The following is a 26,809-nucleotide window of genomic DNA, read 5'->3' as shown; positions in this document are numbered from 1 at the left end:
AACCCAGCATAAAGAAAACCAAACATATAATAGAACACCATAAAAACCAAGAAAAACTAAACAAGAATTGTAAAAAAGAGTATTGGATACCAGAAGTCAAGGCCAGACATATGCGCAGAATGGAACAGGTGGTGACAGTGTCTTTGAAAACTCTGGATACTGAGTGAGAAGGGGGAAAATGAGACTGAACAGACATGCAAACCAGTTCAATCCAGTACTGTCTACCTTTTATTATTGAGAACCCACACAACTGAGGTTATGTCTTGCCATTATAGGTAGTCGGAAAGAAGACAGAGGCCAAGTTGGACTTACTGACGGGACATCTGGGCATCATTATTTGAACTCTGGAGTGCAATATGGGCTATTTGTTGGGCAGCCCAAGGACCTGACATGATCCAGCTTCTGGATAAATAAATTAACAGTGCTGATGAAAGACTAGCAGCACAAATGAACCAGCTATTAGCAACAGGCTCCCACCTTGACTGGCTAACACAAGGCAAGTCATGATCACAAGGGAACAACACTATGTAATTACTGACCAATCACCTACCTCTCCAACACATGGAAGGTCCTGTCATTCATTATAGCCTCCAAGATCGATGGGTATATGAGTCAGTACATGAGCAATACTCAAAACGGGATTGGAAACAACACCAGAGGACCAAAATGCCAACAGCCACACAGGGCTCTAAGACCAGACAGACCAGTCTGTGCACAGCATGAATTGACTACAAGAAAGCATTTTACACAATGCCACACACATGGATGCTGGAATACTTGGCTCCATACAAGGTCAGCAAGACACTAAGAGCCTTCGTCAAGACCTCGATGGACAAGTGGAAAACAACTCTAGAAGCCAATTCCAGGACAATAACACAAGTAAACATCAAATGTGACATGTACCAATACAATATTGCCAATGCTGTTCTGCATAGGCCTCAACCCCCTAAGCCAGATGATCAGAAAGAGTTGATACAGACAAAGGTTCAAGAGTGAAGCTATCATCAGCCACCTTTTCTTGCTAATCCACCTTAATAGGATATACAGCAAGGACACAGGAATGTCATTCGGACTAGATAAGTGTGGGAGTATGATAGCAAAAAGAGGCAGGATGATCAGATCAGGAGTTAAAGTACCGTAAGGTCAAATAGGAGATGTAGAGAACAGTTACGAGTACCGAGGGGTACCACAAACACATGGCAACTGTCACAAAGGCACCCTGCTCCAAGTGTTTTTGGTGGTGTAAGGGTTAAAATTTTGTATCTGTCTGCACTAGACTGGACTTAATGACAAAAAAAAACAACCTATTACTCCAAGTAATACTACATCTATCTCTGTCCCAGTCAATGTTATACCTGGGATCACAGTCCAAAGCACAGTTCAACTGTCACTAGAAAGAGGGAAAATACTTATATTAAAGGTCAAAAAAATGTTGGCACTCAGTTTAAATTACGCAGAGAAAGTAAGGAGCCTTCTTAGTTTTATGTTTTCCACCAATGGTCTGACAAAATGGGCACAATGCAGGATGAGAATCTTCAATAATAATTTCCTACGTCAATACAGAGCAAACAATCTTCTCCAGCCCATAAAGATTCTACCTCATTTGGGTTGTCCTTGCTGTATATCCTATTAAGGTGGATTAGTGAGTCAATGACAGCTTCATGTCATCCAAAAATGTACAATTACATGGAATGTAACTGCTGATTCTTTCACATTTAACACTTTGCCCCAAAATTGGTCATTAAACACAACGTCCAATATCTACATCTGCTTAATGTCCTAGATCTACATTATATATAGATGTTTATTCAATAACCCTATACATTATAGAAAATGGGTCAGATCCTGTTAATATGATTTTGTATTCATATAGGTCCAACATATTCCACGGCACTGTACAAATAAAGTATTGGAGACATTTAATATGCACATATTGAGACTAGTGATGTCGCGGACATTAAATTTTTGGTTCGCGAACGGCGAACGCGAACTTCCGCAAATGTTTGCGAACCGCCATAGACTTCAAGGGGCAGGCGAATTTTAAAACCCACAGGGACTCTTTCTGGCCACAATAGTGATGGAAAAGTTGTTTCAAGGGGACTAACACCTGGACTGTGGCATGCCGGAGGGGGATCCATGGCAAAACTCCCATGGAAAATTACATAGTTGATGCAGAGTCTGGTTTTAATCCATAAAGGGCATAAATCACCTAACATTCCTAAATTGTTTGGAATAACCTGCTTTAAAACATCAGGTATGATGTTGTATCGATCAGGTAGTGTAAGGGTTACACCCGCTTCACAGTGACAGACCAAACTCCCAGTTTAACGCACCGCAAACAACCGCAAACAGTCCATTTGCACAACTGCAAACTCCCCATTTGCACAAGGTTGGATACCAAGCTTGCCATGTCCCGTTCCTTGTCCTCACTGATGTCATTGAAGGTCTCTTCCTCCACCCAGCCACGTACAACACCAAGGGTCCCCAAAAGGTGACAACAAGCCCCCTGGGACGCCTGCTGTGTTTGGTCTTCCACCTCCTCAAAGCCACCTTCCTCCTCTGACTCCTCTTCTTCAGACTCCTCTCTCTGCGTTGCCTCTCTCTGCGTTATTATAAGGTGTGTTAAGTAGTACTATTCCTATCAGTTTAACCCCTGTTACGTCCCCTATCAGGGGACGTGTATATAAGGCATCGATTTTAGGAAGCGGGAGATGGAAAAAGATGCTTGGTCGGTCCTCCTACTTCAAATTTGGGGCACTGCGCATGCAATCTAATGTGCCACCAGATAGGAGTGGTGTGTTAAGTAGTACTATTCTTATCAGTTTAATCCCTGTTACGTCCCCCTCATCAGGCCTTTTTTAGTCGAATGTATCGCCCACTGTCAGTCCCTTCGGGATCCATCCCTCATTCATCTTAATAAAGGTGAGGTAATCTAGACTTTTTTGACCTAGGTGACTTCTCTTCTCAGTGACAATACCTCCTGCTGCACTGAAGGTCCTTTCTGACAGGACACTTGAAGCGGGCCAGGCCAGAAGTTCTATCGCAAATTGGGATAGCTCAGGCCACAGGTCAAGCCTGCACACCCAGTAGTCAAGGGGTTTATCGCTCCTCAGAGTGTCGATATCTGCAGTTAAGGCGAGGTAGTCTGCTACCTGTCGGTCGAGTCGTTCTCTGAGGGTGGACCCCGAAGGGCTGTGGCGATGCGTAGGACTTAACCCCTTAAGGACCAAACTTCTGGAATAAAAGGGAATCATGACATGTCACACATGTGTCCTTAAGGGGTTAAAAAGCTCCGCATGTCCTCCATCAACAAAACATCTGTAAAGCGTCCTGTCCTTGCCGGCGTGGTCGTGGGAGGAGGAGGATTACTTTCACCTCTTCCCCTGTTAGATTCCCTATGTGCTGTGACATCACCCTTATACGCTGTGTAAAGCATACTTTTTAATTTCTTTTGGAACTGCTGCATCCTTTCCGACTTGCGGTAATTCGGTAACATTTCAGGCACTTTCTGCTTATACCGGGGGTCTAGTAGCGTGGACTCCTAGTACAGGTCGTTCTCCTTCAGCCTTTTTATACGAGGGTCCATCAACAGGCACGACAGCATGAAAGACCCCATTTTCACAAGGTTGGATGCCGAGCTACTCATGTCCCGTTCCTCGTCCTCAGTGATCTCACTGAAGGTATGTTCTTCCCCCCAGCCACGTACAACACCACGGGTACCAGATAGGCGATAACGAGCACCCTGGGATGCCTGTTGTGGTTGGTCTTCCTCCTCCTCCTCAAAGCCACATTCCTCCTCTGACTCCTCTTCCTCACAATCCTCTTCCAGCGTTGCTGCAGGACCAGCAAGCAATGCTGATAAGGCTGTTTCTGGTGGTGATGGTGACCACAACTCTTCCTCCTTCTCTTCACGCTCATCTACGGCCTGATCCAGCACTCTTCGCAGGGCACGCTCCAGGAAGAAAACAAATGGGATGATGTCGCTGATGGTGCCTTCGGTGCGACTGACTAGGTTTGTCACCTCCTCAAAAGGACGCATGAGCCTACAAGCATTGCGCATGAGCGTCCAGTAACATGGCAAAAAAATTCCCAGCTCCGCAGAGGCTGTCGTAGCACCCTGGTCATACAAATAGTCGTTAACGGCTTTTTCTTGTTGGAGCAGGCGGTCGAACATTAGGAGTGTTGAATTCCAACGTGTCGGGCTGTCGCAAATCAAGCGCCTCACTGGCATGTTGTTTCGCCGCTGGATATCTGAAAAGTGCGCCATGGCCATGTAGGAATGGCTGAAATGGCCACACACCTTCCTGGTCTGCTTCAGGACGTCCTGTAAGCCTTGGTACTTATGTACAAAGCGTTGTACGATCAGATTACACGCATGTGCCATGCACGGCACATGTGTCAACTTGCTCAAATTCAATGCCGCAAACAAATTTCTTCCGTTTCAATAATATAAAAGCGCTAATCAAAATGTATCATAAATAAAAATAATAATAAACAAATAAAAATAAATAAAAATACAAATACAAATACAAGGTGGGAAAAACAAAATGTGCAAAAAATTCCTCACCACCCAATAGTAACAATATCCCTAATATTTAGGGTTCCAATATCAATAAGCTGCTACACACCTGTGTGTACCCAAACCACACATAAATAAAATAAACAATATACTTATACAGGTGGAGCGCAAAGTCAATTCCAAACTCTCAGAAAGATCTTAAGATTACTTCAACTCAGACGTATATGGAAATAGAAAACATATAATAGTGAAGCACAGCAACACTTAAATACATTCATTATACACACTAGACATAAAACACTCCTATCCACATTAAAGGGTTGGAGTCCTAGACATAACAGTAATAACGGTAAAAATAGCCTCTTACAAGGTGAAAAAAGTGAGCATATGCAGTCCCAGCTGCTACTCACAAACGTTTTGTGGTGCCCCTGCCTGGGCTCGATTAATACAACAGCCGGCTTCCACACATCCTCCACGGATAGGTACTTGCACTGTGTTTTCCGGTCTCCAGTGACTCCGAGTGTCGGCTTGGGGTTTCCCGGGTGCTTGAATTGCTCCGCCCACTTTTGCGTCAATACGTAACCTACGTAGTTACGTCACTGTGTCGTCTACGCGTTTCGCCGTAAAGCTTCCTCAGGACGTCAATCAGTGATACTCCAGTCCCTTGCAAGTCCACTATTTAAAGCAATCCTCTTGCACTCTATTGGATGAGTGCAAACAACCGTACTAGGAAATTGGGCCAAATGGAAATGAAATGGATTTATGAACTTAATACCCTCATTCCATTTGGCCTCAATAATGATTTTGAATTGTGTCACTTTTTATGAATTACTCCTTTTTTATGAATTACTCCCTTTTTATTAGGTTTTGTGTCGTTATGATAAACCACTCCCTTTTTTTTTTTTTTTTTTTTAAATTCTTTATTTTTGTTTGTGCATGAAACAACAATAGAGCATGCAGCGCCACGACAGTGTCTGCTAGCGTTTTGTCAGCATTTCAACATGTGGCAGTTTAAACGGCACAATATTTTAGTTTTAAAACATGAAGGTAACAAGACAAGAAAGTAACGTTTCTTTTCTGTGAGATTCAATACTTATAACAAAGTGGTATATAATGTATGGTATGTGTGGCTAAGTGACTATTTGGTAGCGTTTTCAGTGCCTGTGTGGTAGGTTACTATAATCTATGAAAGAGTTGATGCGCCCTAGTGAGATTCATGTTGTGAGGGCTTGCTAGCCGTGTATGATACGTCTAAAATGTGCTGCGGTGTCTAACTTCGAGGTGCAAAGTCTCGCATGGCTTCGTCGTCTGAGGGCATACACGTCATATTTAGATCAGTTGCGAATTCAAGCGACAAACATATGGAATCAGTTGTTGGCATTTGAGAATACTGCACAGTTTTTTGTTTTTTTAACGTATATAATACAAGAGGGTATAACTTGCCCTGACTTATCGTGTTGCATACATCTGATGAAATTCGACAGAGTGTATGGCTAGGCTATGTAGTGATGAGGTGTCCCTTTAGGGGACCTGTCCACTGGTTTGCGCATTAGGTGCTTTCGCTATGTGCTTTGAGTATACAGACATTATAATAATGAAAAGCTCCTCTAGCGAAAGATGGAGCCTAGTTAGCGTTAAATGTGCGTCTGTGTGATATAGGCATACTGAAAAGTGGTTAAGTGTATTACAAGATAGTGAAACATGATAGATTATAACAAGTGACACATTGCTAAATAATATTAACTAATAAAAATAATGTGAAGTACAGGAAAGAATGTCTATATGGCTTGTCAGTCAGCTGATATGTGTGCCACTGAAAACGAAGCCGGGGTGATTGATGCAGGCAGGGGGTAACGTAACTCCGTGATGCCAGGCAGCAAGGTTGTCCTTCAGCCTACACCTCGCAGCGGTTCTGGCGGCTTTGAAGGATAGTCCTTCCTTGAGGCAGACAGGGTGCCATAATCTTCCACCTCGGGACCCGACCGGAGACACAGGTACTCCTGACAGGTAGCTCGGTGTGGGGGTAGGTGCCGAGTTTCTTCTGCTGCTCGTGGAGCTCGGGCTATGGCGAGAGCCATCACGCTGCATCCGTGGGTCCCTCTGCTGTATGCGGTAGGACTCTGGGCCTCCCCTTGGGTGCGGTGAGTGATCGGGAGTGGGTGGGGGCGGTTGGTACCTTGGTGCCCTCGTGGGGTTGTCCCTGTGGCTGCGGGTGTCTGGAGCGGGCCCTTGCTTGATTTCTGCAGTGGGATGGCTCTGTACGGGTGAGGTACACGCTTTCCTCTCCGGCGCCATTTTTTCTTTGTTGTGCGTTTCGCTGGCTCAGCTCCCCGCCGTGGAGGGTCAGGGGGTGACTGTCGAGGTGGATGGTTTGAGCTGGGTGGACGAGTATCGTTTAGTTGCAGTACTTGTTCGAGTTTCAACCAGAAGTCCGTGAAGATGCGGTCCAGATTGGACTCAGAGACGGGCCTGGTCCCCTGATTGCCTGGGGAACTCGTGTTCTCCGCCATTGTGGGTGGGCCCTTCGTCTCTCCGGTCGTTCTCACCGGCATAAGCGCTGTGTCGGGGGGGACCCCCTGGGGTGGACCGGGATCACCCCCACCGGTCCAAGGGGGGGGGTTGCGGGGTGCCCGTTCGTAGCTTGTAGTCTCCGGATGGCTCCAGGTTGGGAGGTCGGCCGCCTCTCCCGCCCGGCACATACCAGGCCGCATGCCCTCGCGTGTATATTCTGCTGCCCAACGTCCTCTCACGGGCCGCTTTACCGGTTCACCGTGGGAACTTGGAGGTGGTAAGTCGCTTGGGGTCTCGTGTGGTGAGTTAAAGAGTGCCTTTGTAGCCATTTTTCCGATTTTCACAGGGAGCTCTAGTCAGGCACGTCTTCCCTCCATGGCAGTCAGGCCCCGCCCCCCTAAACCACTCCCTTTTTAACTAGGTTTTTTAGTAGATTTTGTTGGAATTGACGAGCTTTTTGATTAAGGTATACTGATAATAGTGAGTATCATGACATATTTTGTAAATTGCATGAACATCCTGACTACGTGTGCCTTATTAAAAGATAAGAATAGTATTATGCACTTTAGAGTTGGTGTTCCCCTCTGCACTTTAAATTGGAGCACTTTATCTGAGTATGCACTTTATTAAGGGGAAATGCACTGTATGGATACGTAGTTGGGAAGGTGTTATTCATGTAGAAGCATAAAGACCCTGCTTATGTGAATTAAATATTAATAATGTTCCAATAATGTTTTTTCTCTTTTTCTTCTTAATTCTGGGACTGAAGGTTGAATGTCTAGGTAATGACCGCCCATCGGACTTTTATGTGTAGCGGCATTGATGTTAAAAAAAAAGCAGACTGATGTTCTAGCCCTAAAAAGGGCTTTTTGGGGTGCTGTCCTTACAGCAGAGATCAGATGAGTCCTTCAGGACTGTAGTGGACACTGAATACACTAGCCTAGCTATCGATTTCCCTATTAAATCAGCATCAGCTACACTGTCCCTCCTCTCACTAAGAATGCAGCTTCCGAATGAATCTAAAATGGATGCTGTCCAGGAGGTGGGAGGGTCTGGGATGGAGGGTCTGCTGCTGATTGGCTGGAATGTGTCTGCTGACTGTGAGGTACAGGGTCAAAGTTTACTCAATGATGACGAATAGGGCGGCGGACCGAACATCGCATATGTTCGCCCACCGTGGCGAACGCGAACAAGCTATGTTCGCCAGGAACGATTCGCCAGCAAACTATTTGGGACATCTCTACCCCTGACTATCCTTCTGCTTGTGACCTTGTCTGCACTGTGTATTGGAGTGCCTTTCCTGCACAGCCCTCGTGCACAGATTCCCAGTCCAGGTGGTTTCTTTCCTCGTCACCTTGCAACGTGTTTATTCTCAGCAAAGAATTCCCCTTCTATTCTTCTGGAACTTTGAGCAGTCTTGAGGAAACTTAAGCATTTTCGAGATCTAATCCAATGCAAATGGGTAAAGATAAGATCAGACAATGCCACTTTGGTGGCATACATAAATTACCAGGGAGGAACTCGAAGTGAAAGAATCATGAGACTGATGAAAACTGGGCACAAAAACACCTTCTGGGTCTGATGTGGGTCACCTTCCAGGAGAACAGAATACAGTGGCAGACTTTCTAAGTCGAGTGAAGATAGATTCAGGGGAATGGTGCTTGTCCACCAATGTTTTTAAGATGATAGTAGAGATATGGGGTAAGCCCCAAGTGGATCTGATGGCAACCCGCAAGTCCACAGCTTCTACTCAAGAACACCAGATCCCCAAACTGCAGGAAGAGATGCCCTGTCATGTAGATGGCAGTTCCAACTGGGCTATGCATTTCCACCCCCACTCCTCTCCCCTTTCCTCTTCTGAGAAGACTGTGGAAGTAAACAGTATATATAATACCCATAGTTCCGTTTTTTACATCAAAATGAAATGTGTTGTTATGATTTTGGGAAAGACACATAATTGACCTGGTTCCTATAGTGTTTTACTCTGTGTGAAGAAATAAACAACTATTTTACAAAACATAAGGAATGGATGAATCTAAAATAATTTATATGGTTTATAATGTAAATTTGTTCTAAACTTTTTTTTATAAACTTTTTTGCGTAAAATGCAAATAAAAGGGACACATCTACCCTGGGTTACAGCTGACCTCATTCAAATGTACCAGTTTAGAAATTCACTGTGGTCACAGTTCAAGCGTACTGACTTTATGAACGATCACTGTACCTACAGACAGTGGCGAAATGCATGCACAAAACAAACAAAAATGGCAAAGGCCCAATATTTCAGTGAAAATTTGAACAATACCCTATCAGCTCCAAGAAACTTTTGGAAAATCATAAATCGCATACAAACCACCACTATCCACTCCCAACCCTCCACTGTCAAAATGGACAATCAAACTCTGCAACACCCCCTAGATGTAGCAAATACGTTTAATAATTATTGTGTTGGATGTGCTACCACCCTGGTTGCTAAGATAACAAATGACACTCATTTTCAGACCACAAATAAAGATCATGCTCTGCCAAGTCTTCAAAATCCTCATATAGAAAAATTCAATTTTAGACCTGTGCCTGTTAGTGTCGTTAAAACACATCTTAATTAAATAAAAATTAAAAACCAGTGTGGACTAGATCAAATCCCAGAAATGTTGCTGAAGCTCAGTGCGCCAGAAATTGCTAAACCTGTCACTACCTTTAGTAATGAATCCCTGGTGTCAGGATACATACCCAAACTTTGGAAGACTGAAAAAGTTGTACCTGTTCATACAAGTGGTGACAATACTTTGGTATCTAACTATCGCCCGATATCATTGCTCCCAGTATTGTCAAAAATCTTGGAAAAATGCGTCCACACGCAACTATGTAAAGTTTGCAATGACATCCAAATTGGCATGGAACAAGGAGACTAAACTGGAGCCATTTTCCTTGATTTTGCCAAGGCCTTTGACACAGTAGACCATGGCATTCTTTTGCAAAAACGTAAAAACTCAGGCATTGGTGATCGTTCGCTAACCTGGTTTCGATCGTATGTTTCAGACCGATTGCAATATGTGGCCATTTCTGATAGTGCTTCCCTCCCTCTTCCAGTCATGTGTGGTGTTCCCCAAGGCTCCATACTCGGCCCCCTGCTATTCACTTTACAGTATCTATAAATGATCTGCCTAACGTCTGCAAATCCTCAACTGTACACATGTATGCAGACGACACTGTAATCTACGCTAGTAAACCCAATCTACCGCAGCTTGAGGCTTTGCTCCAAAACCAATTCACAGAGGTAGAAAAGTGGATAGTGGATAACAAACTCTTCCTAAACACTGACAAAACAGTTACAATGATGTTTGGAACTGTACTTAATTACATAAACTACAAAATCAACAACTGTGAACCAGAACAAATTCAAATGGCACACTGACAGCAGTCTGCTCTTTTAAATATCCAGGTATATTGCTAGACCCCAATCTATCCTTTGGCCTTCACATTGAAAAAATCTCTTCAAAACTTTACCCAAATCTAGGTGCCCTGTACAGAAACAAATCCTGCCTAAGCCCTACAGTAAGGAAACAGACGCACTCTTTATCTTTCCAGCCTTGTGTATAAGAACATTTCTGGGAAGCTCCCACCCTACCTGAGTAGAATGCTCTCCCCGACTGTTCCGACCTCCTATAACCTCCGATCCAGTACCAGCATGATATTTAGCAAACCGTAATACAAAAATAAAGTGACTCGATCTTCCTTTTCCTACAGAGCACTGCAATTATGGAATAACCTCCGGGACACAGTCAAATCTTCATTCATTCAATCTAAAATCTTTTAAGAGATCTATGGCAATATACCTCAGCACAGAATGCACCTGTCGTGGTTGAATATATTTATTACCTGTTATGTATTACATTTATATATGTGTGTATGTATATATTTATATATATTGATTGTATATTGTAATATTGTATTCTATTGTAACAATGCAATGTTCTGTGGACCCAGGACATACTTGAAAACTAGAGAAATGTATGCATCCGGGTAAAATATTTTATAAATATTGTAATTTTCTGCTTCATTTATTTAAATTGCTGAGGGGCATAATTAGTAAAAGATTGACAAAAGTCATGAAGTATTCCATATCTTAAACTGGGATTAACATTATAAAACAAGTAGAAGCTATTACCGTTTCTGTTTCTTTTCAATTATGGTTGGACATTTAGCTAATTGATGCAAATCAATTTTTTTTTAAATCGCATTATTTAAATGCTTCTATCTAATAGAAAATGCTATCATGTAATCCAATATTCTAACATGTTAACAGGGTGAACTAATCAAAATCATGAAACCATTGAACTTTTCATGGTGGGACTAAGAAAAGCTACATTGACACAGTTAACTACCGTGTACATTGTTAAAATGTCCATATTCTTACCTTCTCAGTACTGTATTCTTTGCACAGAATGGGTTATAAAAAAGCTAATCGCATAATCCGATAAAGCAAAAACCGAAGAAAAATAATATATTGTATGATTTTTGGGCATACCCTCAAAGAAAGAGCACCGAGCTTGTGTTTTACTGTAGACACCAAAATATTTTCTTCAGTTCAGAAAGGCACAGCAGTGACAGGGTTAACACACAGTGCATGAGTTTATTCAGGTCATCATAGGACTTTATATCTGTGGAGGTTTTTTAATTCATGATACGTTTTATACACTGACGTAACCCTCTCTTACAAGTAAATTAAAACAATGTTATCAATAGATATCAGTGGAATCGATTCAGATATGTCTTGCATTTATCATATGTACAGTCCTCATAAGTCAGTGAATCATGTGGTCAAAGGTTAAAACCAGGTGACTTATCAGTGGTTACCTTGTTTACACGGAACTCTGTTTCGTTTTGGTTTTTTCCCAGACAGTGAGTTACTGTTACTGTTTTATTAATGTTAATGTGGCTTAATCATAAGACACAGAGCGAGGAGGTAGCAGTCTATATTACGTCCTCCTGAATCTTTTTACGAGTTTATTCCAGGTATCTGCTGCCGTACTCACAGTGTTACTACATTGCAGAGTAAGCTGTTAACGTGGAGAATGGCTGGCTTCCATACAGATTGTATAGAGAAACCTCTCTCCCGTGGTTTCAGGCAACTAGGATGGCTGATTGGCAGATACCCCTGGTGGTTTCTTGTGATTCCTATCCTTGTATCTGCAGGGCTAGGAGCTGGTTTTTATTTTTTACCACAGAGAGAAGCATATGACATAGAAGAGCAATTTACACCTATCGGAGGACCAGCCAAGAAAGAGAGAGACTTTATAAAAACACATTTCCCAGTCAACGACACTGGACAGTTTTCTGCTACACGACTTTATACAGAAGGTTCTTTTGTTTCGTTGATTGCAGTCAGTTTGTTTGATAACGTTCTGACAGCAAACACATTTAGAGAACTCTTGAAATTGGACGAGAAGGTGAGAAGTTTGAATGTCTCAACGTCAGATCTTGGGAAGGAAGAGAACCTTACTTTTTCCCAGCTGTGTGCAGAGATCCAGGGTCTCCAATGTCTTGACTCAAACCCTTTGCTAAGTGCAGTGCAAAGTAACCCTGATAAAATAGAGACAATCTATGTGACTTATCCAATGTTCCAGAATACATTTCTGGGGACGTATCTTGGAGGAGTCATGCTGGGCCCAGAAGAAATTGTACAGAAAGCCCGTGCAGTGAGATTAGTGTATTACCTGAGAGAAGACAGTGGTCAAGACAAAGCTAAAAGCTTACTATGGATCAACCACTTCATCAATTCCATCCCAAATGAAATCAGTACATTGAATTTGACAAATATAGAGGTAAGGAAAACATTTTACTCTCAATTACATTCTAAAAAACTTAGTAGTAAAAATATAATAATTTGTGTATATGCCATATTTTATTATCTTTCACTGGCAGCTGGTGAAGTTTAAAGGTGGTGAGCGCTGCCCTTCCCCTGACTTGTTGGGCTCTAACCACTTAACCCCATTAGATGCCATGGCCAGATTAAAACCAGCTGCATCTCCAGTCATCAATAAAAGGGATAATAGGGACTGCAGCTATAGCCGTGTTTATATGTGTAAGAAACTTTAACAATGTAAGATATTGTCATCTAGATTGGGTAAATAAAAGACAAACCATTAGAGACATATAAAAAAAAAACCTTAATAGCTTATGCCACGGGTGGATCCCATTCAAATTAGTTTTTAATGACTAACTGCAATTTCCTAGGAAAGCTGTACCAATTACCATATCCGGGTGTGTTAAAATATATTTGGCTGTAAATCTACGAAAGAAATACAAGCATTTGTAATTACACTGTGCTTTTATTATTTTGTAGATTTACAGTTGTATCCCTAGAGAGGTTGTTTTTTTGGCTATTCTGAGAGGGGGCACTGTCTAGGATATCCCTTGGATAGGCTGTATGTCATAAAGTCCATCAGATAAGTACCTTTTAACCACACAAAGCACTTTGGGTGAGAATGTGCGATATATATATAAAACCTTGTTGAAGTGCACTCGCAGGACTCAATAGTATTTTTCAATCGTGCTTGTTTATTGAAGCATCAAATATTACAAAAAAGTTTTGATGTTTCAGTCCTATCTGGACTATTTTTAAACCCACACTGTGGGCAAAATATGCATGGCAGCATCCAACTACAATTTGGTGTAAAATGCATAAATTTGACTGGTTCCACCCAAAGGAACAATGCACAACTTAAACATCAGTTCCGGCACTTTTACCTAGACAATATTTTTATAATTTGGAGATACCTATTAATTAGTTTTTATTGGATTGGAGTGTTATTTTATTTGTATATTACAGATGACCGTTGGTTGAGGATCTGCTTGATCCCAACTATATACGAGGGGATGAGAGACCAGGGGGACTGGGTTATTCCCTGGTCCTATTGGGGTATACAGATTTTGGTCCAGTGATTTTTGGGGAATTTATTCATTAAAACTTCAATTTAATATTTTCGGATACGCTTTTGAAATGGTTTAATATGTATGGCTAAACTTTGAATTTTTTTTTTACAAATATTAAAATATCCAAAAGTCACCTATAAAAATGTTTTTTAAATATTTTTCAAAATGTTAGATCATTTGTAAATGTTTATCTAAAAATATTAAATAATTTGATAAGCTTATCCAAAAATATTTAATCAAATCTTATATCTAATAAAGAGAAGTTACTAGGAGAGGGTATTGTTCTGACATATATTTTTATTTTAATGCTACTGTGTCAATTTCATGGGTTAGAATGGTCTATTTTATCCCCTGAGTTTGAATCGCAAGGATAATTAGTTACAAAGTGTTTGAATGGATAGTTAATTTGTCCCAGTTTAGAACAGCTTTCATCACCAGTTAAGGTTTAGATAATTATTGATGGATTTTTGTTAGAGCAGGTGACAAGGAAGTTGTAGCATATATTTTCAAAGACTGAATAACATAGAATGGTTAGAGAAAGTATGAAACTAATGTGGGGTTTAATCACTAATGAAATACCAGATAATGAAAAAGCGAACACATGACTGCCCACTTAACTTTTATTATACCACTAAACTTAAAGGGAAACTCCAGTGCCAGGAAAACGATCCGTTTTCCTGGCACTGGAGGTACTCTCTCTCTCCCACCCACCAATCCCCGGTTACTGAAGGGGTGAAAACCCCTTCAGTGACTTACCTGAGTCTCCTCCTGTGCTTCCGTCGGCCTGTGGGCGAGACTGATCCCGCCCACCGGCCGAGGAGACCTAATGCGCATGCGCATTAGCGCTCCCCATAGGAAAGCATTTAAAACGAATTTCAATACTTTCCTATGGGGATTTGAGCGACGCTGGAGGTCCTCACACAGGTTTCCTGTGCTATGAAGCAGGAAGTTCCCTCTAGTGGTTGACTAGTAGACAGCCACTAGAGGTGGAGTTAACCCTGCAAGGTAATTATTGCAGTTTATAAAAAACTGCAATAATTATACTTGCAGGGTTAGGAGTAGTGGGAGTTGGCAATGAGCAGAAGTGGTCTGGGTGCCTTGAGTGTCCCTTTAACTTTTATTATACCAATTTAAAAAATGTATATACAAAATAGTACATAAAACAGCTTCTAAGGGGGGGCGGAGCTTGACCACCAGCCTGAAATAGACGCCATGCATGCGAGCTCCTCTGCGAACAATCACAAAACCATAAATTTCACAAAATCGAAAGCCCACCTCGACCCATAAAGGTCCCAGCTGCAATCCCTACCGTCTCCCGAGGCTATCAATGCCCTTTTTCCAGCCTAAGGTCCAGCCCAGACGGAGACGGAAAAACGGGGCCTACCCCACATTGTCCCTCACGGACCTGGAGGCAATCCTCACGCGACAGGCGAGCAGTGACATATACTGGGCATCACCCGACATCCCGTCCCACATGCCAGCTATGGGCTGCCACTCTCAAAAATCGGCAGCAACGGAACACAGGGACATCGGGACAATGTTCCAACGGCCCGTGCAGCCTCATCCCGCTCCGGCGGAAGCCCCGAGGCCCATCACCTCTACGCGACCTAATATCCTGGCACCTCAGGACGAGCAGAGTGGGGCAGAACAGTCGGCAACCGCTCATCTGATGAAACCCGACGCCCCCACCGACTCCACACCGACGACCAGACATGACCTGAAGGTCCTGTTGACGGACTTTCATAAAATCCTAGCGACCGAACTCGCTCCTATCAAAAACAATTTGAAAGCCATCACAGACCGGGTACAGGCCTCGGAGAGAGACATTGCAGATGTCCAAACTCAGATGACTGAGCTCCAAACCACGGTACAACAGATCTGGTCCCATCAAAGAGCCATCACGGCACAAGTTACGGCTATGGAAGACCGACACCGCCGCACCAATATCAAAATAAGGGGCATCCCAATGGCAATCAAAGCGGAAGAGCTACCCCACTATGTCAGACACTTACTGACCACCATCATGTCCCATGTAGTAGCCAAAAAACTGACCATAGAAGGAATATACCGCCTGCCAGGGCCAGCGGGGACACTGACCACAGTCGCAAGAGACGTCATCCTCCGGTGCTCCACGACCCACGATAAAATTCTAATAATATCAGCACTCAAGGGTAAAACCACTGTACACTTTGAAGAAGCTTCCCTGATGTTTTACCAAGATCTCACGAAGGCAACCCTCCTGTGGCGTAAAACATTCCATCCGATAACCAGCCAGCTTAGAACAGCCAACATAGGCTACAAATGGGGAATGAACGGCTCCATGACAGTGACCAAAAACGGCACCATGCACACACTCACCTCAACTGAGGATGCAATACTATTCCTGACGGCCCTGGGCCTGGAGCACTCGCCGGACGACACTCAACCGAGAACCTCCACCGCCACAACCAGCTGGGACCCAGCACACGCACCGCCTTTCATCCCGAGGTCTGCGACAGTGAGAGCAGTGGGACCGGGACCTAGCCCTAGAGATGACCCGACATGAGGCTCCAACCACTCGGCCGGGGACCCACGTGCCCTGCCTTCTGTCCTTAAGCACACCAAAGGACTGTGTCTCCGGGACTTTATATATGGCTCTCTATAGATAACGTATATATATAATTTTATCTGTGGCTGCTTATATCACTTAAATAAATGAAAAAGTACTTATGCAGCTAGACTAAACTGGAGATACAAGAAGTATATTAATGAAACAATTAGGACATAGAGGCAAAGATAATCACACAGGATATATATTATATTATATCCCAAAGTTTCCTTGCGATATAATATGTAAATTGCAAAAAATAAAATCTCCAAAATCAGAAAAGGGGGGTTCTTAGTTACTGCCTAAGCTATCTTTATTAATCAAAAGGTAAAGATATTAAAGAGTTTAGGGCCATGATCAATGTCAAAATGACGTCTGTCTGAAATCTACACAAATTAAATTTCACTGCTGATTAAAAGCACTTACTGTTAAGACCTGCAGTGGTTATGGTACTGCGGTCTTCTATTCCTTTCCCAACAGCTGAGCATAAGTGATTATAGCTGCAGCAGGGAGTAGAGGAATAGTGTAGATGAATGCAGATTCCAAGACGATTCTCCCCAGCAAATAGAATATTCCCCAAACATGAGCCTAGACTTCATGAAGGGTGTAACAGGAATAAGGTTTATTGAAAACACACTGGCTTTTATGAGAAATCCTCCTGCAAGAGTACCTCCCACAGCAAACAAAGACATTAGCCAATCATCATACAGTTTTACAGTAATACATGCCTTCCCTCTGCCTGGGAGATATTGAGATAAGTTAAGGAATAAATCAATTATCTCCAGGCAGAGGGCACACAATTTTCCCAAAAGTTGGAACACCCCTTTCCCCACAAGGTATCCACACAAATTACATACCCCCTGATAGCCCCGATCTGGGGGACAAACATATCCAAATTTCACCCAGATCGGCTCCTGCCCAAAACAGTTCCACGAATTCAGCGTGTGCGGTCGGTCAATTAAGAAAAAGGTAAAAAACAAACAAAGAACAGAATTGATCCTCCTGGCTCATAGCAGCGATTGCTCCCTTTGTCTGTACGAACAAAACTACCGAATGGCGCTCTTCTGGCTGTTCGGTAAGTAAGAGAAGCCGGCGTTTGGTAGTTTCAGCGGTGGTTCGTGAGGTCGAGGAGAGTGGTCGGTGTTCGGTAGTTTCAAACTACCGAACTAATATTCAATATCCATGCAGTAAATGGAGGAAACAAAGGAATAAAGAAGAAAATGTTAAATAAAAGTCCATTTTCTTCACAATACTCCCCCTTAGTTCCATGGGTCGGCATACCCACCTAGACCCTGCCGGGTTGGCTAGGGGATGTCCGGGTAGTATAATTAAACATCCAAGTCGGTCTGGCAGCTGAAAGTGAGTATCTATAAGCAGATAACTCAGCTGAATATCTAATTACCAGCAATTGACACAGATGGGCAAACAAAAGAAACACAATTTTGCAAAAAGTGACTATGAGATGAAAATGAGAGTCAGTGCCGAGTGTAGGAATGTAACATTATTTAAATAAATAATAAAGAACTGCTGAAAAACTTAAGCAGAAAATATCTAAGCTGAAGTCCACAGGATACATGAAAAAAATGATGATTAATGTCCCTAACTACCCCTAATGTCCCTAACAGACACTGCATGAATAGTCCTGTCTCTGAGCCTTCGAGGGCACCTATCAGTAATAAACATGTCAACTAAACATCCTAGTCTGTCCCTACAATCTAAACCAATAATAAAAAGTTTTTACACTGAATGAAAACAATAGAAATTGTGCACCAAAATTCGAGCTAAGCTCTAAAATTGCATTGACAAACATATAGCGCTCTAAGAAAAGTTAATTATTATTTTATTAGTGTTACATTCCTACACTCGGCACTGGCCCTCGTTTTCATCTCATAGTGGCTATTTTCAACATTGTGTTTCTTTTGTTTGCCCATCGGTTTTCTCTGGAAATTGTGTGACGAAAAAGCTGTTTTATAATAGCTGAGTTATTACACATTGTGATAGGGTCTAGAAAAGGGGAATTGTAAAGGAAACTGTCAGGGTGGTAGTCCGGTGCCCGGAACCCAGACACAGTGTCCAGGCGGCGGAGCATGGACCGGGACCCAATATGCCTGATGTTAAGTGGGAGTCTTCAGTGTGAAGGTGGATTAGCAGGGTCCGGTGCAGGATAACCGCACGCCCCCTGGTGTTGAGCACCAGCATTTGTGCAGCCACATACCAAGACCCTGATTCAGCTTAAGCGGATAACAGGAACTAGGAGCTTGGAAATTAAGCAGACCTCCCAGGAGCTGAATAGGGAGGCTCTGCAGCAAGATTGTATCCAGTACTAGAAACAAGGCATGACTAGAGATAGGCACCACACATGAAAACAAGACAGAACTAATAGAACCCAGAACCAGAGAAGGATAGTAAGCTAAACCCAGAACATATACACAAGACATGAGGAAAACATGAACATAACATGACTGGACAGGACTGTACATGGCTGGGTATACAAACTAAAACAAGACAAAATAACAAAGGCAAAACAAAAGGAGAAATAACTAAGTACTACATATGAAAATCATGGGGATTTAGTCACACTATATGATCATACATTGCATAAGCCTGCCAACAACGCCAATGTACCCCATATCTGGCAGATCCTACACTGCCTAATGTATGCTAAAACATCCTAAGTAGACATATATAGCACTTACCTGCAAGAAAGGGCAGAAGCTTTGAGCAGCTGCCTGCAGGACTCTGAAAAAGAAAGGAATGATGGAAAACAAACGGGTGTGGCAACATAAAACAAACATTTAAAGGAAACCTGGAGACTGGGAAATCCAGGGACGAACTGTAGGAATGAACCCAGAAATCCCAGTATAAAGAAAACCAGACATAGACTAGAAAACCAAAAAACCAAGGAAAACCAAACAAGAATTGAAACAAGAGTACTGGATACCAGAAGCCAAGTCCAGACATCAGAACAGAGCAGAGCAGATCATGACAGAAACTCTTACGTGGTGATTTGTCAATGTCTGAATTTATGGTAATATAAAGTAAATGTAAAGGGAATTTACCATTGCTGGCCGTAGTAGATAAACTGAAATCTTTTCCAATTCTGTCATTTGTTCCTAAAATTCTAAATTGAATTCCAATTCCTAATGATACACACTTTACTGATTAACCCTGTTAGTCATGTCAGGCTTTTGTGGGTTAACAATAACATAATAAAATGAGCAAAGCTAAGAAAAAACACTGTGATAATAAATACTTTTTTTTTTTTAAAATCAGGTATCTTATTTCACTTCAGTGTCCAGACAAACAGAATTTGAAGATGCCACAAAATCTGTGATCCCTCTATATTCCATTACATATTTTGTGACTATAACATTTTCTATCATGTCATGCACAAGGTAAGAATTTCCAACTAAAATATAAATTATGGTGCTACTATCATATGTAAGAATCAACACTACCATTATTTTACAATAGGAGTACTTTAACCCTTCCCCTGCCATAGCTGTCCATACATGGCTAAATTTGTAACCAATGCAAAAAACCCTAAGCCCCATTTCCTTTTTACTCTTGTGCCAGCCTTCATCGGGCAGGACACAAACTTCCCCACAGCCGGTCTCTGGTTAATACTTCTGCCCTTAACAATTCCTTTACTCTACAAGAACTGATGTGTTTTAGAATCCTTAATTAATCATCTCGTATTTTTATTTATTTATTTACTTTGATAGTTAGCAAGGGTTGGTTGATCAAGTCAGGACATCAAGATCATACGATAAGAAGGCAATGTTTTCCGAAGTCTCTTTGTCCCCAATTATTAAGTTGGTTATCATTGAAACTCACGTTTCATTAAAACAAGTCTTAGTTAAATACCAAATGTGCAGAAGTATAGAAAAGCTCTTGTTCTAAAAGGATTAAAACATCTTAGTCCATTACCACCAATTAGTGGAAATAACAAAAATATGGAAGGGTGGAATGATCTGCTCCAAGAGACTTACAACAATATAGTCAGTCACTGCAATGAGTCAAATTATTACTATTTTTTTTAATAATAATATAGTCACTGCAATGAGTCGAATTATTATTATTATTAATAATAATATAGTCACTGCAATGAGTCGAATTATTATTATTTTAATTTTTAATAATAATATAGTTACTGCAATGAATCAAATTATTATTATTATTAATAATATAGTCACTGCAATGAGTCGAATTATTATTATTTTTATTTTTAATAATAATATAGTCGCTGCAATGAGTCAAATTATTATTATTATTAATAATAATAATAATATAGTCACTGCAATGAGTCAAATTATTATTATTATTACTTTAATTATAATATAGTCACTGCAATGAGTCAAATTATTATTATTATTATTATTATTATTATTATTAATAATATAGTCACGGCAATGAGTCAAATTATTATTATTATTACTTTAATAATAATATAGTCACTGCAATGAGTCGAATTATTATTACTTTAATAATAATATAGTCACTGCAATGAGTCTAATTATTATTATTATTATTTTTATTTTTAATAATAAAATAGTCACTGCAATGAGTCGTAGTACTTTCGATGCTTATAGTGCCTTTAACATTTTAGCTATTGTTTTTATATTTTGTTAAATATCTGTGCTTTGACCTTTCAGTATTATCTGTGTGTTCAACAGTCTGTTACACCGTTGGTATCCTCTTTATCTCTGTATTTTAGAATGGACAGTGTGAGAAACAAGGTGTGGGTCGCTTCCTTTGGAGTAATTTCAGCTGGGTTAGCGGTCCTGTGTAGTTTCGGTTTGCTGTTATTTTGTGGGGTTACTTTCGTTGTTACAGTATCCAATGCCCCGTTTCTTATTTTAGGTAAGTGCAACAAAGTTTACTTGTCTTGTCCTGGTGGTAGAACATATAGTGAAAAAAATAAATACATGTACTTTTAGTAATTTTAACCCCTTAAGGACTGGACTGTTTTTGCGATGTTGTACATTTGCGACCAGGCATCTTTTTACACTTTTGTGGTGTTTGTGTTTAGCTGTAATTTTCGCTCTCTCATTTACTGTTCCTATACAAATTATATATTGTTTTTTTCAGGACAAAAAAGGCTTTCTTTACATACCATTATTTATATAATCTCATGTAATTTAATTTTAAAAAACAAACAAATATGATGAAAAATTTAAAAAAATAATTTTTTTTGACTTTTACTTGAAAAATCTTTTACTCATCTACAAAAGCGAATAAAAAAAACTGCTAAATAGATTACAAATATTGTCCTGAGTTTTAAAATACCCAGTGTTTACATGCTTTTTTGCTTTTTTTTGCAAGTTATAGGGTTATAGGTACAAGTAGGATATTACGATTTCAAAACATATATTCTTTCAAATTTATCAATAGTGACATTGTAACACTATTATCTGCCAAAAGTCTCTGAATACCACCCCACATGTACATATTTTTTTTAAAGTAGACAAACCAGGGTATTCAATATAGGGTATGTCCAGTCTTTTCTAGTAGCCACCTTGTCGCAAACACTGGCCAAAGTTAGCGTTCATATTTGTTTTCTGTGTGAAAAAACAAAAAAACTAAATTGAACGCTAATTTTGGCCAGTGTTTGTGACTAAGTGGCTACTAAAAAAGACTGGACATACCCCATTTGCAATACCTTTTGTTGTCTTCTTTTGCAAATGGTATGCCATCATGGGGGTAATTCTCATTCCTGGGCTACCATACGCTCTCAAAGGCAACATAACCAACCTGGCCATTTTCAATGTAAAAATATTTGACCCATATATTTGACCCTGTAACTTTCAAAAACGCTATAAAATCTGTACATGGGGGTACTGTTATACTCGGGAGACTTTCTTGAACACAAATATTAGTGTTTCAATACAGGAAAACATATCACAACAATTATATCATCAGTAAAAGTGCTGTTTGTGTGTGAAAAATGCGAAACAAAGTCACTTTCACTGACAAAATCATCGCTGTGATAGGTTTTGCTGTTTTGAATCACTAATATTTGTGTTCAGTGAAGTCTCCAGAGTAAAACGGTACCCCCCATGTACAGGTTTTAGGGTGTCATAGGAAGTTACAGGGTAAAATACAGTGCTAGCAAATTAAATTCTCTGGAATTTCGGCCAGGGTTGGCAGGCAGGTCCCTCAAATTGCAATTAATAAAATTACTTAATTATGTAAAAATATTACATAAATATGCACGTAGAATTTAAATATATATGTATATTTATATATTTGAAGTCTACGTGTATATTTATGTAATTTTGTATATGGACATATGTATATTTCGTTTTATATTTATTTATTTATATATACATAGATATATATACAATTTCATTCTAAGTGTATTTTGATATAAATATATATATTTTAATATCAAAATACAGTTAGAATAAAATTGCATATAGATATGTAATTTTTTAAAAAATTTGTATTATTATTTTTAATTTTTTTATTTAATTTAATTTACTTATTTGTATTTTATAATATATATATATATACATACAATATATATAGTTATTATATATATTATATATATACGTGTGTAATTTAATTATAAGTGTATTTTTATATTAATATATGTACATATTAATATAAAAATACACTTAGCATGACATTATATATATAATATATAGACGTATATTATATAGGTATAATATGTCTATATATCATATATATATATACACATATATAATTATTTTTTTTTTTATTAACTTTAACTTTTTTATGATTTTACACTGGCAGGGAGACTGCCTGTCAGCACAGACAGTCCCCCTACAGGCAGACACATGGACACCTATTGTGACCATGTGGTCGCCCTGTTGGGCGATCACATGGCCACAGGGGTCCTAATTCGCCATGGGGAGACTGTCTGGGCTGCAGGCAGTCTCCCCACAACGGGAGCACCGCCGATCGCCGCCGGGGGAACGACGGCGATCGGGTAAGTACATCTGACCGTTAGGACGGTTCAGGACCGTCATCGGTCGGCAACGCAAAAATGCCGATGACGGTCCTGAACCGTCCTCGGTCGTTAAGGGGTTAATTTATATATTTTTTTAAAGACATATTTAATTGGGATTATATAAAATATATATAATTAAATTCAATATGCCCAATTTATGATCTTGCTCCTCTCCCTTTCTCTGTGCCTACCTTTCTGTTTCTACATTTGTTTCTTCGTCTTTGTTACTTCCCTCTGTATATGTCACTCTCATTCTCTATTTGGCTCTCTTGCTTTTTCTCTCTTTCTCCTCCCTCTATCTATGTCTTTCTCTGTGTAATTCTATGTCCCCATTCCTTTTGCTTGTGTCCTGCAATGACCCTGATTTCCCCAAATTAGCTCTACAAACATCAAAGGGATTTACATAGACTTTGATATATAAAGATTGCCAGTTGAAACAGTCCATGCCATATTATATGCTCTATAAGGTGTTCATGGAATGGTAGATACCCACTGGTTAAATTTCACTCCATTACCTAATTTGGTTTATAATATAGACATCAAAGTAAATAGTATGGGACTCAAACATTAGATTTTCACTTAATAACAGCCGGTTAAATGGTAATTGTGATTGGAACATATTTCCAATCAGACATTAGTCACATCTTTGGCAATTACCAAAGTACAGGAACTGCACTACTCTACATCCAACACGCAATGTGCCATCTGACACAACCTCGATATACACGTAGAAATAGTAAGGATGAGCAGTGAAGGGTTAAATAGGTTGTTTTAATGTATTTTTTTTGTATCTAGCAAGCAGCAACGTTTTGACCCGGAACCAAGGTCTTTGTCAAGCTGTTGAAGACCTCGGTTCAAGGTCGAAACGCTGCTACTTGCTTGATAAATGGAATTACATTAAAACTAACCCTTTAGTGACCAGGACCATTATCCCTACTATTACTACATCTTTGGCAGTTGTCTGAAGTCTAAAAAATGCTTGGTAATGGTTCATTGATTAACCACCACAATGTAAGAGATTCTGTCCAAAATATAAAAAGCCATAAATGCAGATGTTTTGCATTAGAGCACCTGTTGCTTAGCTGTTCCCTTTTATTTTTATAGGTGTTGGAGTGGATGATATGTTCATTATGATTTCAAGCTGGCAGCAAACTCAAGTTAAGAAGTCTGTCGAAGAAAGAATGGCGGACACATATGCAGAAGCGGCTGTATCAATTACTATAACGACTCTTACTGATGTTCTTGCCTTTTACATAGGAATTATGACAACTTTTGGATCAGTGCAGTCATTTTGTATATATACTGGAACTGCCTTAGTGTTTTGTTTTATATATAACCTTACCTGTTTTGGTGCATTTTTGGCTCTCAATGGCAGAAGGGAAGAGAGTAATAGGCATTGGTTGGTTTGTAAAAAAGTAGAAAAACATGCTGACAGCGAACGTTCGGCTTTCTACAAAGCCTGTTGTGTTGGGGGAGCATATGACCAGACAACAGGTAAGGAGGTAGAACATCTGGCTACTGGCTTTTTCCATAAATATTATGGGCCATTTCTCACAAACATCTGGGTCAAAATTATGGTTGTCATGTTGTATGGTGGATATTTAGCCAGTGGTATTTATGGGTGTCTTCAAGTACAGGAAGGAATTGACCTAAGTAATTTGGCTTCTGACGATTCTTATGTATCTTCATTTTATGACAAAGAGGAAAAATACTTTTCAGAGTATGGTCCGAGAGTTATGGTTGCTATTACCAAAGAGGTCCCATACTGGAATTCAGATGTTCGTAATAAAATCGAACGTTGCATGGAATCGTTTGAAAATAATTCCTATGTTAACAAAGCATTTTCTGAGTCATGGCTGAGAGTATATGTTACTGTTGCAGAACGATTTAATCTGGACTTAAACAATCAGAATTATTTTATTGGAAATGTCAGTAGGTTGTTTGTTATTTTCCCTGAATTTCAGCAAGATATGCAATTGGAATTGGATGTCATAAAAGCTTCACGTTTTTTTATTCAGACTGTTAATGTAACCACTGCAGTTGATGAAAAAAATATGTTAATCCAGCTCAGAGATATAGCAAAGGACTGTGATATTCCATTATTGGTATATCATCCAGCATTTATATATTTTGACCAATATACGGTTATCATTCAGAACACTATTCAAAATGTCCTTGTGGCTGCTGCCGCTATGTTTGTTATCTCGATACTCTTAATTCCAAACCCACTCTGTGCACTGTGGGTGACTTTCGCAATCGCCTCCATCATTGTTGGTGTCACTGGTTTCATGTCTTACTGGCAGGTAAATCTAGATTCTATATCAATGATCAACCTTGTTATTTGTATCGGGTTTTCAGTTGACTTCTCAGCTCATATTTCATACGCTTATGTTTCCAACAAGAAACCAAAGGCAAATGACAGAATAATCGATGCCCTGCATTCTCTGGGTTACCCCATTTTACAGGGAGGTTTATCAACAATCTTGGGGGTGGTTGCACTTTCTGCCTCAGCGAGTTATATCTTTAGAACTTTTTTTAAGATAATTTTTCTTGTCATTGCGTTTGGCATGCTCCATGGGCTAGTTTTTCTGCCGGTGTTTTTAACTCTGTTTGGAAATTGTGGAAAAAAACCTAAGGTTGATAAGTCAGATCATGAGCTGTGCACTGGTACAATTAAAAATCCACACAGCCTTGATTTTTCAGGAGACCATCAGGGACAAAATGACAATAGCTCACATTACAAGTTTCAAAACCGATACAGGTCTGATCCTGACTGCCCATAGATTTATATGTAAATTAAATAGCTGGTGAGATAGCTAATTTTCTGTTGCCCCCCTGCCTGCCAGAAAGATGGGTAAGTTTTTTAACATCTATATATAAGAGTATACACATCTGAAAATTAGATAAATCTCAATGTATTCTTCCTCATCAATCATAAAAGAGGCAGATAAGATTCCTAAGAACCACAGAAAAAAAGAGAGTCAAAATTAATGGGACATTCTAAGCACCATGACCAATTCATCTAATTGAATTGGTTATGTTGCCTGGAGTCTCCTGGCGCTGTCTCAATGTTTAATGTTACACCAATTTCGATTGGTTTGACACTGGCAACTTGTGTCAACGCCCACATTGCGAGATATAGCTAAGGAAAAGTGTAACTTCTCCTTAGCCATACCAATTCATACCAACGATGGGTGTCTGGGATAAGCTGAGAATGCTTAGCTGATGCTCTAATCATTGGTTCTCATTGTTACTTGGCATAATGCAGAAGCAATCGCCC

At 40.2% G+C, this 26,809-nt stretch overlaps 1 protein-coding gene across 1 annotated transcript; it reads left to right on the top strand.

Moving 5' to 3' along the window:
• The first annotated feature begins 12,105 nt into the window (after nucleotides 1-12,105).
• On the top strand, nucleotides 12,106-26,312 carry LOC134609127 (patched domain-containing protein 3). Its single transcript, XM_063452592.1, has 4 exons — nucleotides 12,106-12,855; nucleotides 19,827-19,948; nucleotides 21,271-21,416; nucleotides 24,634-26,312. Exons 1-4 carry the CDS (start codon nucleotides 12,106-12,108, stop codon nucleotides 26,310-26,312), a joined length of 2,697 nt encoding a protein of 898 aa, XP_063308662.1.
• Nucleotides 26,313-26,809: the final 497 nt, after the last annotated feature.

Source organism: Pelobates fuscus, chromosome 4 (assembly GCF_036172605.1).
Source record: "Pelobates fuscus isolate aPelFus1 chromosome 4, aPelFus1.pri, whole genome shotgun sequence".
NCBI lineage: Eukaryota > Metazoa > Chordata > Amphibia > Anura > Pelobatidae > Pelobates > Pelobates fuscus.
This window is presented reverse-complemented; position numbering and strand designations above follow the sequence as displayed.